This window comes from Halichoerus grypus, chromosome 6 (assembly GCF_964656455.1).
Source record: "Halichoerus grypus chromosome 6, mHalGry1.hap1.1, whole genome shotgun sequence".
In the NCBI taxonomy this organism is placed as follows: Eukaryota; Metazoa; Chordata; class Mammalia; order Carnivora; family Phocidae; genus Halichoerus; species Halichoerus grypus.
The window spans coordinates 133,093,652-133,111,868 of NC_135717.1; the positions used below are offsets into that span (position 1 = coordinate 133,093,652).

At 35.5% G+C, this 18,217-nt stretch overlaps 1 protein-coding gene across 4 annotated transcripts in view; it reads right to left on the reverse strand.

The window, feature by feature from the left end:
* Positions 1 to 18,217, reverse strand: part of LOC118555510 (uncharacterized) — a 213,133-nt gene that overhangs the window by 179,052 nt on the left and 15,864 nt on the right. The window contains exon 3 of one of the 4 annotated variants that reach the window (XR_013449274.1): positions 4,267 to 4,678. The exons of 1 other annotated variant lie outside the window; for it this stretch is intronic. Coding sequence is in view for 1 of the 3 variants with exons in the window: in XM_078076286.1 (XP_077932412.1) it covers positions 15,154 to 15,218 (65 nt within the window). In the remaining 2 variants the exon portion in view is untranslated. Of the gene's footprint in view, positions 1 to 493; positions 4,679 to 15,153; positions 15,219 to 18,217 lie in introns of those variants that run through there. 2 more of the 4 variants (XM_078076286.1, XR_013449273.1) reach the window with 2 other exon arrangements.

The window sequence follows — 18,217 nt, forward strand, 5'->3', positions numbered from 1 at the left end:
TTGTCACCATGTGGGACAGCCAAGGAATAAGAGGTATAATCTTTGGAAGGCCTGAATAACTAGCATATATATTTTCCCTGGTATGGTACACTCACTGTGTCCCTTTATTAGATATTAATTTAACTACTGAGGCAACTGTTTGGAATTTGAAGGTGTAAAGGACAAAATAATAAACATATCTTGCTAGGTAAAGAACTGTAGACCTTACAAAGGACTTTGATGTCTATCTCAATGAAGGAACAAGCAGCAAGGAACTGTGGGAGTAAATGGTCACTGACAAATGTTACTTGAAGGAGAATATAAGCTTAATACCTACTGCGTGCAAATAAGCCTATTGAATGAATAAATTCTGGATGATTCTTGCATCTCCATTTGGTATTCTCTCTCCTTTTTTTCTTTTACTCTCTCTTCTACCCACTTACCAACCCTATAAAGTGCCCGGTACCTTCAGCCTGCCACTGAACTTTCTAGAACACCCCACCCACCCCACCACAGAATTCTGTCTAGAATTGCCCTACTCTGACAGCTATGTATCTGTTGGTCTTTACCAAAACTGTCAAAATATTCCTCATCAGAATGTCCTGAGGTTATTGTCCCACAATAACCCATGGTTATGTGTCAATGGATGCTACCCTGCTAGGTAAAATAAGGTAGGTTTCATTGGAAGAAAACAAAAGAAGTTTTTTTTTTTTCATTTAAATTTTACTTCGTTAACATACAGTGCAATATTGATTTCTGAGTAGAAATCAGTGGTTCTGATTCACTTACATACAAGACCTAGCACTCATCACAACAAGTACACTCCTTAATACCCTTCACCCATCTAGTGCATCCCCCACCCACTTCCCTCCATCAACCCTCAGTTTGTTCTCTATTGTTAAGAGTCTCTTATGGTTTATTTCCCTCTCTCCCTTGTTTTTCCCCCCTCCTCCCGTATGTTTGTTTTCTTTCTTAGATTCCTCATATGAGTGAGATCATATGGTATTTTTCTTTCTCTGACTGACTTATTTCACTTAGCATAATACACTCTAGCTCCATCCACATTGTTGAAATGGCAAGATTTCATTCTTTTAGATGGCTGAGTAATATTCCATTATAATATTCTATTATAAATATTATGTATATATACATATATATACTTTATCCGTTCATCAGTTGATAAATAGCTTGGCTATTGTTGCTAATGCTGCTATAAACATTGGGATGCATGCATCCCTTCAAATCTGTATTTTTGTATCCTTTGGATAAATATCTAATAGTGCAACTGCTGGGTCATAGGGTAGTTCTATTTTTAACTTTTTGAAGAACGTCCATACTGTTCTCCAGAGGAAGAAAACAAAAGGAGTTGCTTCATAGGAATTTCAAGGGCTCAGGAAGCCATAATCAGGGAGATACTTTGAGACACTTACAGACCTGTAGCAATCTTTAAATCACACAAGAAAAGCTAAGCCTACCAACAGAATAGGCTTTAATATATTGAATAATATATAAATTCATATACTTCTTGTCACAATTTGCCTTCTTACCGTCTATGCTTCAAACTTGTCAAACTAAAGACATATGTTATCCTGAATTCAAGTTGATAAATATATTTACGAAAATTATTTATTCTCAATACTATGATTAACTAGTTTCAAAGATCCTGTCCAGTGTTTATATAACATGACCTCCCTAATCTTGAATTTTTCTCATTTCACTTTTCTTCTGATTATAAAAGAACATATATTGTAAAAATTTAGAAAATGCAGAATAGTGTAAATAAACAAAAGGCAGTAATGCAAACAAAGAATCCATTAGCCAGAAAGAACCACTATTAATATCTAGATATATTTCTTTTCAGTCTTTTTTTCCTAAAAACTAAACAACGTTATATATGCCTCAGTTAACCAACATCCTAAAAAAAATGTGCTTATCCATCCTATGTATGTAACACAAGTTTATGTAATGATTTTCTTATTTTAGACATTTAAATTATTTCAAATTTTATTATAAGAAACAATGAGAAAAACATGATTATGAAAAAATTATTCTCATCTCTAATTATTGCCATAAAAATTCCTGTAAGTACAATCACTGGTTAAAAAATATATATATATTTTTTAAGATTCTTATACCAAAAAGTAGAAATAGTAAACATGTGGGTAAGTGTAGGGGCACCTGGGTGGCTCAGCTGGTTAAGTGACTGCCTTCGGCTCAGGTCATGATCCCAGGGTCCTGGGATCAAGCCCCACATTGGGCTCCCTGTTCAGCGGGAAGCCTGCTTCTCCCTCTCCCACTCCCCCTACTTGTGTTCTCTCTCTCGCTGTGTCTCTCTCTCTCTGTCAATTAAATAAATAAATAAAATCTTTAAAAAAAAATATGTGGGTAAGTGTAAAAAAAAATCGGTTTATATTTTTCTTTCTTTCCTCATCTAAAAGACATATGACTTTATTTTATTTTATTTTTTTAAAGATTTTTTATTTATGTGAGAGAGAGAATGCACACAAGCAGGGGGAGGGGCAGAGGGAGAAGGAGAAGCAGACTCCCCACTGAGCAAGAGCCTGACCTGGGGTTCAATCCCAAGGCCTTGAGATCATGACCCCAGCCAAAGTTAGACACCCAACCGACTGAGCCACCCAGGTGCCCAAGACATATGACTATTTAAAGCAAAAAAGTGTAACACTGTATTGATGGGCTTGTAACAGATATAGATGTAATGTATATGAAAAAATAGCACTAAGAACAAGGGATAAATGGAATTATACTATTGCAAGTATTCTGTATTTTATCTGGAGTAATTCCATATAGCTCCAAGTAGATTGGGATAAGTTAAAAATGCATTTTTAAAAATCCTACAGAGGGGCACCTGGGTGGCTCCGTCGGTTGAGCATCTGCCTTCAGCTTGGGTCGTGATCCCCGGGTCTTGGGATGGAGCCCCCCGTCGGGCTCCCTATTCAGTGGGGAGCCTGCTTCTCCCTCTGCCCTCCACTTGTGCTCTCTCTCATGTACTCTCTCTCTCAAAAAAATAAATAAAATCTTAAAAAAAAAAAAAACCTACAGAAACAAATAATAATGAAGAGAAAGATAGAAAGTCAACAGAGGAATTAAAATGGGATACTAAAAAATATTCAATTAACACAAAAGAAGGAAATGAGGAACAGAAAAACAAAAAATCAGTAAGATAGAAAATAGCAAAACGGCAGACCTATGAATAAGTATAAATATATATTAATACATATTAAATATGAAATGTTTAATATGCATATTAAATACAAATTTTGTTTTTGTTAAAACACATATTTTGTTGGCTAATTGAATTTAAATTTTTAAAAAAACACATATTTAAATACATAATAGGGGCACCTGGCTGGCTCAGTCAGTGGAGCATATGACATTTGCTCTTAGGGTTATGAGTTTTAGCCCCACGTTGGTATAGAAATTACTTAAAAGCAAAATCTTAAAAAAAATAAGAATGGTAAAAAAGCAAGTATCAACTATATGCTGTCTACACAAGATGCGCTTTAAATACAGACAAATGGATTTAAAGTAAAAAAGATGAAAAAGATCCCCCATGTAAACAATGAAACACAAGAAAGCAGGAGCTTTTGTATTCATATCAGACAAAATAGACTTCAAGGAAAGGAATGTTACTAGGGACAAAAAGGGATACTTCATAATGATCAAGGATCAACATATTAGGAAAATATGACAATTAGGAATATATACGTAGTGTGATGGACAGCGAATTCTCAGTGAAAACTCCATTCTAGGGAAAGAGGAGTGTGAATTTTGGGTAGACAGCTAGCCTTTTCTGCCACAGGCAGATTACTTACTCTCTCTGTAAAATAAGATAATACTTTATAGGGTGGTCGTGAGAATTAACTTAAATGACTGCTTCTAGTAAGCATTTAATCATGTGGTGGTTGTTGATGCTACTGTTACTTTCATCTTGCGGCAGACTGCACAATACTCAAAATATTCACTGAGGAAAGGCTCAGGTAAAATAGGCCTTCTTCACAGGGAAAGGAGTCCCGGAGGAAGGGCTGAAGCAAAGAGAATTCCCGCCCAAGTGTTATTATACGATCAGGGACGTGACAGTGGGATCCAAGAGAGGAAAAAAATGTTACAGGTGGTTGGGGTTGAGGGAGGTGGGCAAAAAAGAATTTGGATCTGGAAAGAGACTAGAGAGAGAATTTGTGTAATGAAAAGATTGTTTGCTTTGTGGTGTGAAATGATGCCTTCTCCTCCATTTGTCATGAAAACAACAGCAAAATCTATATTACTCACCAGATTGGTTAGGATAAAATTCAGCAGAGTAATAGAAACTCCAGAGAGCAATGTTATAAACAAGACAGATGGTTCTTTCTCTCTCACATAAAAGGAGAAGATAGTCCAGGGCTGGTATAATAGCTCCACACCATACCAAGATCCCTTCAGTTTTCTGTTGTTTTGCCTTAGGTACAGCCCTTGTCCTCTTGGTCCAGCATGAATTTTGGAGCACCAGTCACAACAACTATATTCCAAGTGGCAGTATCAAAGAAGGGAAAGAATAGGTCTTCACTCTTTCTCTTTCAGGATCTTCTAGAAACACCACACGACACTTCTTAAAACTCAGTGGCCAAAATCCTAGAGGAGAAAATAGGCAGTAACCTCTTCGACATCGGCCACAGCAACTTCTTTCAAGATACATTGCCAAAGCCTAGTGAAACAAAAGCAAAAATGAACTTTTGGGACTTCATCAAGATGAAAAAGCTTCTGCACAGCAAAGGAAACAGTCAACAAAACAAAGAGGCAATCCATAGAATGGGAGAAGATATTTGCAAATGACACTACAGATAAAGGGCCGGTATCCAAGATCTATAAAGAACTTCTCAAACTCAACACCCAAAAAACAAATAATCAAGTCAAAAAATGGGCAGAAGACGTGAACAGACACTTCTCCGAAGAAGACATACAAATGGCTAACAGACACATGAAAAAATGTTCATCATCATTAGCCATAAGGGAAATTCAAATCAAAACCACATTGAGATACCACCTTACACCAGTTAGAATGGCAAAAATTGACAAGGCAAGAAGCAACAAATGTTGGAGAGGTTGTGGAGAAAGGGGAACCCTCTTACACTGTTGGTGGGAATGCAAGTTGGCACAGCCACTTTGGAAAACAGTATGGAGGTGCCTCAAAAAATTAAAAATAGAGCTACCCTATGACCCAGCAATTGCACTCTTGGGTATTTACCCAAAGACATAGATGTAGTGAAAAGAAGGGCCATATGCACCCCAATGTTCATAGCAGCAATGTCCGCAATAGCCAAACTGTGGAAAGAGCCGAGATGCCCTTCAACAGATGAATGGATAAAGAAGATGTGGTCCATATACACAATGGAGTATTTCTCAGCCATCAGAAAGGATGAATACCCAACTTTTACATCAACATGGATGGGACTGGAGGAGATTATGCTAAGTGAAATAAGTCAAACAGAGAAAGTCAATTATCATATGGTTTCACTTATTTGTGGAACATAAGGAATAGCATGGAGGACGTTAGGAGAAGGGAAAAATGAAGGCGGGGAAATCGGAGAGAGAGATGAACCATGAGAGACTATGGACTCTGAGAAACAATCTGAGGGTTTTAGGGGGGAGGAGGGTGAGGGAATGAGTTAGCCCGGTGTTGGTTATTAAGGAGGGCACGTACTTCGTGGAGCACTGGGTGTTATACGAAAACAATGAATCATGGATCACTACATCAAAAACTAATGATGTATTTTATGGTGACTAACATAACATAATAAAATTAAGTTAAAAACAAAAAAACAAACTCAATGGCCAACAACTCATCACATAGCCACTCCTAGTAGAGCTTTAGGTTAGGAAGTATAGTCTTTTAGCTGGACCAACAATATGCCCAACTAAAATTCAGAGTTCTCTTACTGAAGAAGGGGACTTATCAATGCTTATAGATTGTATTGATGGGTATGTTATTTACATATGCTTCACAAGAGTTAGGTCATTAAAAAAGTTGTTTCCCTTTTCTCTCATTCAATTTTTATTCCAGTTCTAAGCTAACACTTAATAATTCCATGTAAGTTTATATCTTATTCTTAGCTCTCCAATTAGATTTGGTTTCACTGAAGGTTTGGTAGGCCTGCAGGTCTAGTGTAGGGCAGGTGATGCATCAAGAAACCAACTGCATCCAGATAGTACTGTAGTGCAACAATAAACTTTTTATATGGTAGTGGGTTAGATCAAGTACAACCCTTCACCCAGCCTAATGTTATAAAGGTGTACAGTTCTCAAACTACTTGATCTGATTCCTCATGGGCTTCTTCAATTACTGAACTTGGACATTTGTGAAGTACAAGAAAGGCAGTAGGGAGCTGCATCCAGTCATTTGTATCCCTACCACTGTTTGCTTTATAGATTAATGGTAAACTAAAGTGAAAGTAGTTTAAACTGAGTCATCATCTCATCATTCTTTGAACTTGGATTGGATTTTATAAGCTGGCTCAGCTCCAAAAGAAAAAGATTATGCTCCACATATTTCCAGTAGTTTTTCTGTACTCTCTTTCCTACCACATTTTGTATCATTGGGCCAGCATGGCCCATGTACATATGATCAGACCAAAAAGAAAAGCTGATAATGCTTCAGCTCTGTTCAATGCTCCTATTTAAGGTTATCATTCAGTGTCATCTGTCCTTTTATTCAACAAATATTCACTGAGCATTGACGATGTACTAGGCACCGTGCTCTGTGCTAGGAATATAGCAAAGAACAAGTTCTTAAAGGTCTTATCAGGCATGCCTTTCCTGAAAGTCCCATCCAAAGTAGTTTCCCTCAACCACCCTGTATTCTCTCCTTCTGCCTTTTGTTTTATTCATATCTACTTTCAGCAATCTATTTGTCACTTTTTCTTTTTAGTCTTAACTCTATGTTCCATCTGTTCCTTTCACCATTGCATCCCCAGTGTCTAGCACAATGTGTTACATAAACCCTTAAATATTTGACTAACATAATGGACCCTCAATTCATATTTGTGGTTTTCTGATCAGAGTTCAGAACTTAAAATAAATAAATTCCTCCCAAAAAAAGCTTTGAGAAAAATCTCTTTACTAATTGAATCATTCAGTTAGTAAATCAAATCATCATTTTCCACAATAATTCTAATTACTAGTATGTGCTTTATATAAAACAAGATATGGGAGATTAGAACAACCTAATCTCCCACTATCGTTCTTACGTTTGCCAAACACTGTCAGACTTTATTTACCAGCAGGTGGCGCTCCAGAGTAAAGCTGAACATACTACTACTACCCACCCTCTCTCACTCAAACCCTCCACCCAAGACTTTCCTTAATTGGTTATAGATTAATTGGTAAGTGGTTACCAATGAGAAAAGTCTTCCATATTTTTCTTTCTAATAAATTCCTCACACTCTTACGTGGCATTTAGATAATCCTTGTTGCAGGAGAATCCCTAAACAAACACAGATGTGCTATACAAAAAATTCTAAGGAAAGAGTTAAAACTAAAAACTTCCGTGTTGCATTCCAACAAAATTTAGAACTGAGGAGAGGTGAAACGTAAAAGCAAGATCAAAGGCAAGGAGAAAGAAAATTGCCTCAACTCATTTAGAGATCTGACAAACTTGAATTAAGCAATTGACAGTCTAGGTTATCAAATTAAAAAGTTCTCCAAAAACAATTTCGCTGACTTCCTATCACATCAGATGGTCAGAATATGCAATTTTACACATATTCACTATTTTATTAGCTGTTTTATGGAAGTGTGATTGTAAAGTTTTATATGTATGTATATGGGAAGTATCATATATGAGACTTTAGGAAGCACTCTAATATACGTTAGCTTATTTCATATTTGATCGTCACATCAATCCTGTCAAGCCTGGCAAATTTTTTTATGTCCACATTAAAGCTGACTCAGAGAGATTAGGTGACTTAAGTGAGGTAATTAGCTAGTAAATTGCACAAGAGGAAATAGAACACAAAACTTTTGACAACTTCGATGCTCATTTTTCTATATCATATTAACCTTTCTTTTTATGCATCTAAGATGTCTTCTATAGTATTTGAATTGAAGTCACAGATTCCACTTTTGCATTTTGGAAAGAAATTTTACAGGTACATATTTAGTATACTAGTTAAGAAATTATGAATTCAGATTTAAGGAAAAACAAAATCTCTCTATTCCCCCTCCAAAAAGTCTCTCAGACTCTGCTTAGAATTTCCATAACACCCATTCTTCTAGGCTTAAGGTCCATTATAATAGTAATAAGTTATTTGGGGAAAAAAGTAACTTAAACCATTTTCACCCAATATTTTAGCAAGAATTAGTTTATTACATTATCAACATTAATTACTTAGCAAAAGCCTAGGAAAATAAGGCAGAAGACTTGGCAATCTTGTTGGCGAGAGTAGAACATGGTCATTAATAGATTCTGGAAAGAAATAAGACACCAAAGAGTATATACTGGATGATTCCACTTTTGGAAAATTCAAGAATAGGCAAAGTTAGTCCATGGTGAGAGATACCAGAGCAGAATTTACCTTTGTAAGATTATCTCTAGGAGGAAGCATAACGGAGCCTTCTGAGCTCAGAATATCCTGATGATTTTTACACAGGTGTATAGCTTATCAGAAGTCACAGAACTATATATTTAAGTGTGTGTATTTCTCTATATGTAAGCTATGTCTTGTTTTAAAAAATAAATTTTTTAAAAAGCGAGAGTTCTGAAGTCAGATCTGACCAGCCAAGGGTCTGCCATTTATTAGTTTTAAGATCCTACATGTTACTTAACTTCTTCAAGCCATAGAAACCTCATCTGGAAAATTGGGATAATAATAATAGCTACCTTATGGGGTTGTTGCTTGGTTTAAGAGAGCTGGCACACTTAGTGTTCAATAAATTTAGCAGTCATGATTATCATTGGTATTACTACTAATATAAGTAGGAGACAAAAGAGAGGAGCCACATTCCACGTGTAAGACTAGATTAAGTGGAATATCAAAAAGGGCAACCCTGAAAGCCTGTAGACAGAATTAAAGCATGTTGCCTGAAACTTGAGAGATAGTGCTAGAATAATCTGGTAAATTTAGGCTCTTGAAGCCAGATTACCTGAGTTTGAATCTAGACTCTACCACTTCCTACACATGTGAAGCTGTCCAAATTCCTTAACCTCTATATGAAAAGTGGGGATATTAATATCTACTTTATATAGTTTTGCAAAGGAAAGATATGTGTAGAGAGGGGAAAAATAATAACTTTGTTTTAGAACTAGTAATTTAAATACCTGTGGAATATTTACCACTCAGATAAAATAACACCAGTAAGTCTTTCGTCTTGGCTGGGTCATTCTCATCATTTATGTCTCTATTTAAAAGTCATATGCAAAGATGGGTAGCCCGGCTGGCTCAGTTGGTGGAGCATGTGACTCTTGATCTCAGGGTTATGAGTTTGAGCCCCACGTTGGGTGTAGAGATTACTTAAAAATAAAAGCCTAAAAACAAATAAGTAAATAAATAAATAAATAAATAAATTATTGTATACTAAGAGAAGTCTTCTGAACTATTCTATCTAAAGTAGCATTTTAGTTTCCTAGGGCTGCCATAACAAATTAATACAAATTGGGTGCCTTAAAACAACAGAAATTTGGGAAGATGGGTGGGGGTATGGGGTAATTGGGTAATGGGCATTGGAGAGGTCATGTGAACACTGGGTGTTATATGCAACTGATGAATTATTGAACTCTACATCTGAAATGAATGATGTACTATACGTTGGCTAATTGAATTTAAATAAAAAAAAACAGAAATTTACTCTCACAGTTCTGGAGTCTAGAAATCTGAAATCAAGGCCCTTGCTCTCTCCCAGGGCTCTAGGGAAGAATCTTTCCTTGCTTCTTCTAGCTTCTAGTGATTGCTCGCAATTTTTTATGTTCTTTGACTTACAGATCCGCACTCTAATCTATCTCCTTTATACGTTTTTCTCCCCTGTTTATCTGTGTCTCCATTTCTCTTTCATAAAGACAGGAGTCATTGGATTAGGACCCACCCTAATCCAATATGATTTCATCTTAACTAACCATAACTGCAAAGAACATATTTTCAATAAAATCACCCTCTGAGATTCTGGGTGGATATGAACTTTTGAGGAACACATTTAACCTAATATAAGTAACATTTACTAATAAGATGAAAATAAAGTAGCCCAATACATAATAACAATTCTCTATTAAAAACACTTATTTTCTTAATAGCACAATTTGATTTTTTCACTTCTTTATTATCTGCCTCTACCAACTAGAATCCTAAGCTTCCTGAAGGTAGAAATCAAGGTAGTGCCTGGCATTCAGTTGAGGTTCAAAACCATTTGAAATAAATTAATTAGTTGATTTTGACTGGGAGAAATAAGGAAAGACAATTCAGTATAAAATAAAAAGTTCTTAGCTATTGCCCTAGGAACTTTCTTACCACTTTCAAGTCATATTTTTACTGTAATTGGTAGATAACCAAAATAAATCAGTTGAATACTCAAAAGATAAGCTGATCAACCAAGTGTTCCAGCCACAACATGGGTGATTTAAATGAGATTCTGAGTCCTGGGATTTATAAGCATTCCTTCAGAGGTCACGGCAATATTGGGAGAGGAAATTGGACAGAGAACAAATGGCCTCTACCTCCCACTTGCACCTTTGTTTCAACCATTCTCATTTATTTTATGTAGTTTTTGTTTGGGGAAAATAAATAGCTTTTTTTTTTTAGTGTAAAAATCACCGATCTATAGGGAAGCAAACAGTTCATCAGATTGGTTTTTTCCTCTTATTTTGTATAAGTAGATATTCTCTTTTTATTATTATATTATTATTTACATTTAAAACATTTTTTAAATTAACATATAATGTATTATTTCTTTCAGGGAGTAGATATTCTCTTACAGTAAAAATAATTAATTGCTATTTGGTATTGCCTTCTTGATAATGAGAGCTAATGTATACCTTCACACCTATGGAATGTTTAGTTGAGTTTTAAGAGTAAAACAATCTTTTGGTTGGTTGATTTTTTTTTTAACTCATAAAAACCACTTTCAATCCACATCACAGATTTGTAAATTCACCCTGATGTTTGAATCCCAACCCCTTACATAGTGTTGTATAGCTAAAAGAGCATGAATTTAGGAGTCAGATTAAACTGGGCTTGAAATTATCTTAGTTATTTCCTATGCGTGATCCTAGGTAAGTCATTTCTTTTAGTTTCTTACGTGCAAAGTAGGGATAATGATACCTACTTCATAAGATTATTATGAAAATTATAGAAACAAATGATGTTTAAAAGCACCTTGCACATAGCAGGTACCAAATAAATGTTAGTTTCCCTCAAATAGTATATTCAAAACTTTTTAAAAGGATTTGTCATCACCCTTTTTCTTTTTTTCTTTCTTTTTTTTTTTAAAGATTTAATTTATTTATTTGAGAGAGAGAATGAGATAGAGAGAGCATGAGAGGGGGGAGGGTCAGAGGGAGAAGGAGACTCCCCGCTGAGCAGGGAGCCCGATGTGGGACTCGATCCCGGGACTCCAGGATCATGACCTGAGCCGAAGGCAGTCGCTCAACCAACTGAGCCACCCAGGCGCCCTATCACCCTTTTTCTAATCTCAACTTTCTCATGTTGAAAAAAGTTGGTATTCTATTTATTACTTAATAAAGTTAAAATTTTCTTATATTTTTCTTTCTATATATGCCTAATTGAAAGTTATCTTAAATCAGTAAGTGATTAAAGGTCTTTCTAAAAACATAATTCAAAGAGATTAAGTAATAGAATATTTATAGCTCAAAGAATATACATTGTCTATCTTGATTTACACAGGAGTTTTTAAAACTGGCGTAAATATCATGAGTGGGCATAATGCCCTATAAACAGATGGATGTGAATGCTCAGGTGCCAAAAATCCAGCCTGGCTACAGTTCATGTAGAATGTTAAAATGGTGACAATTCTTGTAATTGGTCATCTGTTCCTAGTAACAACTAAGTCTATCAGAAATAGAAAACAAATTCTGAAATACAGAATGTTCATTCAACCTTGAGTAGGAATTTATAAATATTTCATATTCAAATATTTTTTTAATATTTTAAGCTCTATCAATGCACATCTGATGTAGACAATCTTCTTTCCATGGTTGTAGCTGAAAAAATACCAACATAAGGGGTGCCTGGCTGGCTCAGTCAGTAGAACATGTGACTTTTGATCTTGAGGTCATGAGTTTGAACAAAATGCTGGGTGTAGAGATTTCTTAAAAAAAAAAAAAAATCAACCTAAGTTGTTGGTTTATAAATAGTTTGGCTCTCCTAGTTTCTCCTTTCTAGTTCAAATTTAGTGGAGTAATTCTTAAAATCAACAGGCAGAGATCCCTAAATTATGCAGTAATTATATTTGCAAAGATATAACAATGAGGATGTTCATTTTAATGGTATTTACAATAGAGAAAAACTGGAAAATACTTAAATGATCAACAACAGAAGACCAATTAAATAAATTGTTCTAGCTATACAATGGCTAAATTATGCTATATCCAAACTACACTATGCAGCCACTAATATTATGTGGTAGAAAATATTTAAATGGGAAATGATCATCATCCTTTACCATGAAAATATATAACACAAATGATTATACAAATTAATGTTTCAATCAATGATAAACTAAATAGATTTGGGAGCTCTTTATTCTATATTCAGAATCTATTTCTCTTTTTTTTTTTTTTTTTTTTTTTTCAGAATCTATTTCTCATCACTTTCTCTATTATTGCTCTGGTCCAAGTCATTATCTCTGTTAACCTGGACTATTGCTATAGCATCCTGACTGGCCTCCCTGCTTCTGCTTCTTGCCCTGCTCAGTCAGACCTTAACAAAATAAATCATGTCCCCGCTCTGCTCCAAATCTTTCAATGGCTTGTTATCTCAGTTAGAGTAAAAGTCAAAATTACCAAGATAACTTACAAAGACTATGTCATTGAAACCTGCACCTTTCTCCACAAGACTCTCTCACCTCCTGACCTCCCTTAGCTTGTCTCCTACTGCACTACCAATTGCTCATTCCTTTCCAGTCTTACAGGTCTTCTTGCTGGACCTTGAATACCCTAGGACTTGGCATTTACAGTTTTCTATTGCCTGGAATGCTCTTCCCCCAGATCATTAATGACTCATATTCTTTCTTTCTCCAGGTTTTCATTTAGTCAGCTTTTCAGGGAGGACTTCCTTTTATCCTATTTATTATTGCAACCCTCCCCCTACACACACACCCCTACCCTGAACTCCCTTTATTTCTCTGCTTTCTCTTTCTTCCTAGTACTTAACCACATCTAACATAACAAAATTTTGCTTATGTATTAGTGTCTATTGCCTGCCTCACTCTCTCTAGAGTTGATTCCATAAAGCAGCTTTGCTTCCTGAGTTTTGCTAACTGAGGTATGTCCACCTGGCACATAGTAGATTGCTAGAGAGAGGGTAACATGAAAAGACCTTTCATTCAATGATCCAGTTTCTCAAGGCCAAGAATAAGTTGTAAAATTAAAGAGAGCAATTTAGGAGGGTTGAAACTTAAGGTCTGTATTTACATAGCCATTATTATTATTATTTTTTTACTAAGAACTGTCACAATGAGAATTTATCTGTTTATCAATTTCATCCACTAATCAGGTGGCCAACCTAAAAATCCAAACCAGAAGTCTAAAAAAAATCAAGTTAGTTTGGCTTTCTTAACTGTTGTAAAGTTTTTAAGGAGAGAAGGGCTATTAAATCTGTTGTGATAGATTAAGTTGAAAGGTTCTTGGTCAAATTTCAGTTTCCACATTATTAGAATATGTAAACTACAAAAGCTTGATTAAGCACATTGAGATTTACCTGCTGTACTTTTTAGGTTCCACAGTCATAAGCTTGTCTGACAAATGTGAAATGTGTGTGGTTTTCTTCCCCCTAGTTATTTGTCTAGTGATTTTTTTTTTTTTTTTTTTAAGATTTTATTTATTTGCGAGAGAGAGAATGAGAGACAGAGAGCATGAGAGGGAGGAGGGTCAGAGGGAGAAGCAGACTCCCTGCTGAGCAGGGAGCCTGATGTGGGACTCGATCCCGGGACTCCAGGATCATGACCTGAGCCGAAGGCAGTTGCTTAACCAACTGAGCCACCCAGGTGCCCTGTCTAGTGATTATTAATAATCAGGCCAACGAAGCAGTTATTTGGCATAACACTAGGGTTCCTTTGCTAAAGCATAACTTTTTATTAATGAGGTCAAAGAATATTCTACTGAAACTATGATAATTCATAGCTGATACCATTAACTTATAGAAAATAAGACCTAGGGCCACTTATTAAAATTTCATCCTCTTATTCAATCTGAAAAAAAACTTCTTCTTAGAAAGTTTGAATTTATATCTGTTGATTAGGAAAATAACAAAAATTATAATTTAACTAATACTGATTTCTGAATTTTTAACATATCTATACATTTTAATTGGGACTATGGGAAAATATGCTAATGACAACTCTTACAGTTATATCATCAAATAACTTCCCAAATAAAACCTTAATAAGCATAAGAATTCTTAAGAATTCTTGCAGAAAAGATTAGAAGTTGCGTTTGTTGCAGTAGACTTCTAGAATTTTCATTACACATCCTGCACTTCTACAGAGGGCCAGTTTCATGGGCATGCAACCGGTGCAGGAGTGTAGGCCTCTGTGCTTGGTTGTATAATCAGACTAACTAACTAACTACCTGATACCCTTTTTAAAGTAAGGATTGTTTGGCTTTGAGAAGATCATATATAGAACAAGTAAATTTCCATGGAGAATGTGTGTAGGTAGAAGAAAGGCATAGTGAGGAGAAATATGGCAGCAAAAAATTCTGGGAAGCTGGAAGTCAGTATGAACTGCTCAATCTGTCTCCACTACCTACGGTTCTAAACTCAAAATTTCACATGAACCTCCAGCTCTGCCCAAAGTTAATGGGTCAATGTTGCCCTTGGTCAGGAAAAACTGAAGGAGCACAGTGTCTATAGATCACATTATTCTGCATCAGGTTAATTGGCTAATAGTCCTTCTTCAACTTTCTATAATATTTATAGTTAAAGTTGTTGGGTCCCTAGGCCTTGAGAACTTGTGTAGTACCTGATTTCTCCAAGATTGGGGTTTATCTTCTCCCATCCCCAATCTCCCATAGAATTGGAGTGCTCCTGCAGGAAAGAAAGTACTTATCAATGACAAGGACCTAGAGTGATTAAGGGGTAGGAGTCAAAGATTAACTTGTTTTCCTAAGGACATCTTAGACACAACTGATTCTGACATATGATCTAGTTTAGCATCAGTAGCTGAGGGCATGTGTAGTTGGGTAAAAACAGGGGATGTGTTACCCTAGTTACTCAAAGATTAAGTCTATCAGACAGCAGAGTTCTCATGGTTGCTTTTAAAATACAATGCTCCTATTTTAATAGCCAGAATGTTTCTACTGCTATGTTTAACATTTATGCAGATTAGGGGGGAAAAATTAGAATGCCGCCCTTTCATCTGCTTATCTTTTGAATCTTTAGACTGTTGATATAAAAGCAAAAACCAGGTGCCTGGCTGGCTTAGTCCAAAGAGCATGAGATTCTTGATCTCAGGATCATGAATTTGAGCCCCATGCTGGGCTTAGAAATTACTTAAAAAAGAAAAAAAAAGCAGAAACATTTTGGAGTCAATGTAAAAAAAAACAACAACAACAACATTCTGGGGCTAAACTTAATACTCTTCATGACCAACTTTTTATATCTAAAAGCTGATGATTACCAGTTTGGCTACACATTTTTTTTCAGGTAATAGAATCCCAGATGCCACAGAGGAAGGAAAAATGGTGGAAAGCTTGACTTTTCTCCTTTCCTAGCTAAGGGAGGCATACTATATAAACACTTTTCAAACTTTGTACATTATAGTATGTACGTATATATATATATACATACACACACAACATTCACACTTCACTTCTGACACTTCTAGTCACCAAATGTGTGGGTTTTTTCCCCCACACTAAGCAATTCTCCAATTCTCTGTGGACAGCAACAGGTGTCCTACAATTCAATTTAATTCTGACAGTATCGACCCGGAGACAGCATTAGATTCCATAGTTTAAAGGCTCAGTCCCACAAACATGCCCCCACTTCATATGCCAATCCCAAGTTCAGGTTGTTACCTATGCTTTGAACAACTCACTATAAATTGAAGTTCCCACAATCCCTTACTTGGGTTCAATTAATTTGCTAGAGTGGCTCACAGAACTCAGGAAAACAGTTTAATAGATCACCAGTTTATTATAAAAGGATATACAACTCAGGAACAGCCAGATGGAAGAGACGCAAAAAACAAGGTATGGGGGGAGGGCAAGCGCCAACCTCCCAGCTTCCATATGTTTACCAACCTGAAAGCCCTCTGAACCCCATCCTTTTGAGTTTTTGTGGAGGCTTCATTACAGTAGACAGGATTGATTAAATCATTGGTCATTGGTAATTGAGCCAAGCTCCAGCCCCTCCCCTCTCCCTGGAGATTGGGGGGAGTTGGGGGGGGTGGGGGGTGGTGGTGCTGAAAGTTCTGTTCAAGGTTCCCCTGGCAGCCAGCCCCCATCCTTAGGGGCTTTCCAAAAGTCACCTCATAAACATAGTCTTAGGTGTGGTTTACAGGGGATCCTTATGATTAACAAGACAACTTTATCTTTCTTATCACTTAGAAAATGCCTAAGGGTTTTAGGAACTCTGCCAGGAATGGGGATAGAAACCAAATACATATTATTAAAATTACAATATCTCAATAGTATAATATTGAGATATACAAGTTATACATGTATCAATCAAACAAAAAGTGCTAGTGAAACAGTTACTTTATGAAAAATCATTATGTTGACAAATAAGAACTGGATCTTTGTCCTTGGAAAATGCATAGTCTGTTTTTGGGAGCTAAAACAGACAGGAGACAGCATCTACTAAGTGTTAAATAAGTGCTAAGAAAATAAATTCAGAATAGGAAGGGGAACACTGTAGACTGGGATTGAAAGGAAGAGTTTTATGAAAAAAATTAGTTAAAATTTTTTTAGAAAATCAAACATGCTATTTTCATGTTAGTAAAAGAAGTATATAAAATGTTTAAGTTTATGAAACATTTGTGACCTTTCAGTGAAAGATATGGTATCTAAAGTTACAAAAAGTTGGGGCACTTGGCTGGCTCAGTCAGTAGAGCATGCGATTCTTAATCTCAGGATTGTGAGTTCAAACCCCACATTGGGTGTGGAGCCTACTTAAAAAAAAAAATTAAAGTTAGAAAAAGTTGCCTGTTAATACTGATTCAAAAGTACAAACCAATGGATTGAAATATAATTTTGTCCTTAAAAAATTAAAACAGGAAGCAATTTGAAAATGGAAGAGAAATATTGTTACTTTTATCTTTATGACTCATTGTAATTGTCTAGTTACTTTTTTAAAAATTTAGTCATGTCTTAGGAACATAAAGATTAGAAGATTTTACTTTGCAGAATAACAGACATTGCATATAAATTGATGAGGGTTGACTTTAAACAAATTTATAATAAAGTTAGTGATACTTGGAAAACAGATGGAATGAAGCAAAAATAAGATGAAAGAATCTAAATTATTTTAATTTTATTGAATGAACTCATAAAATTCTATTTTTTCTAACTACTCATACTAACAAATGCTTGTTAAGCCTGCATTCAATTTATAGCACGAAGTCAGTCATCTATCATGTTTTCCAGTTTATCTTATTTTGGATTTCTAACATAACTTTTAACACCAGCACCTATGAACAAGAAAGAAAAGATATAGTATATTTTCTGTGTGACCTACACATGCCAGTATATAAAAATATATACATTTCTAATCATGCCATTTTTTAGTGCCTTTTAAAATGGTAATGCTTCAGAAAAAAATAAAATGGTAGTACTTCATAATCTCAGATGATAAAAACTGTATCTATCTATCATGGCTATCATTTAAGTAGATAAAACATAACAGATTTACACCTTCAAGTAGTTATATATAGTGAAGGTATATCATATCCACTCTATTTTTTATAAGCTAAAATAATAATGAATCTTGAGGAGCTCCTGGGTGGCTCAGTTGGTTAAGCATCTGACTCTTGATTTTGGCTCAGGTCATGATCTCAGGGTCTTGAGATCAAGCCCCACATCAGG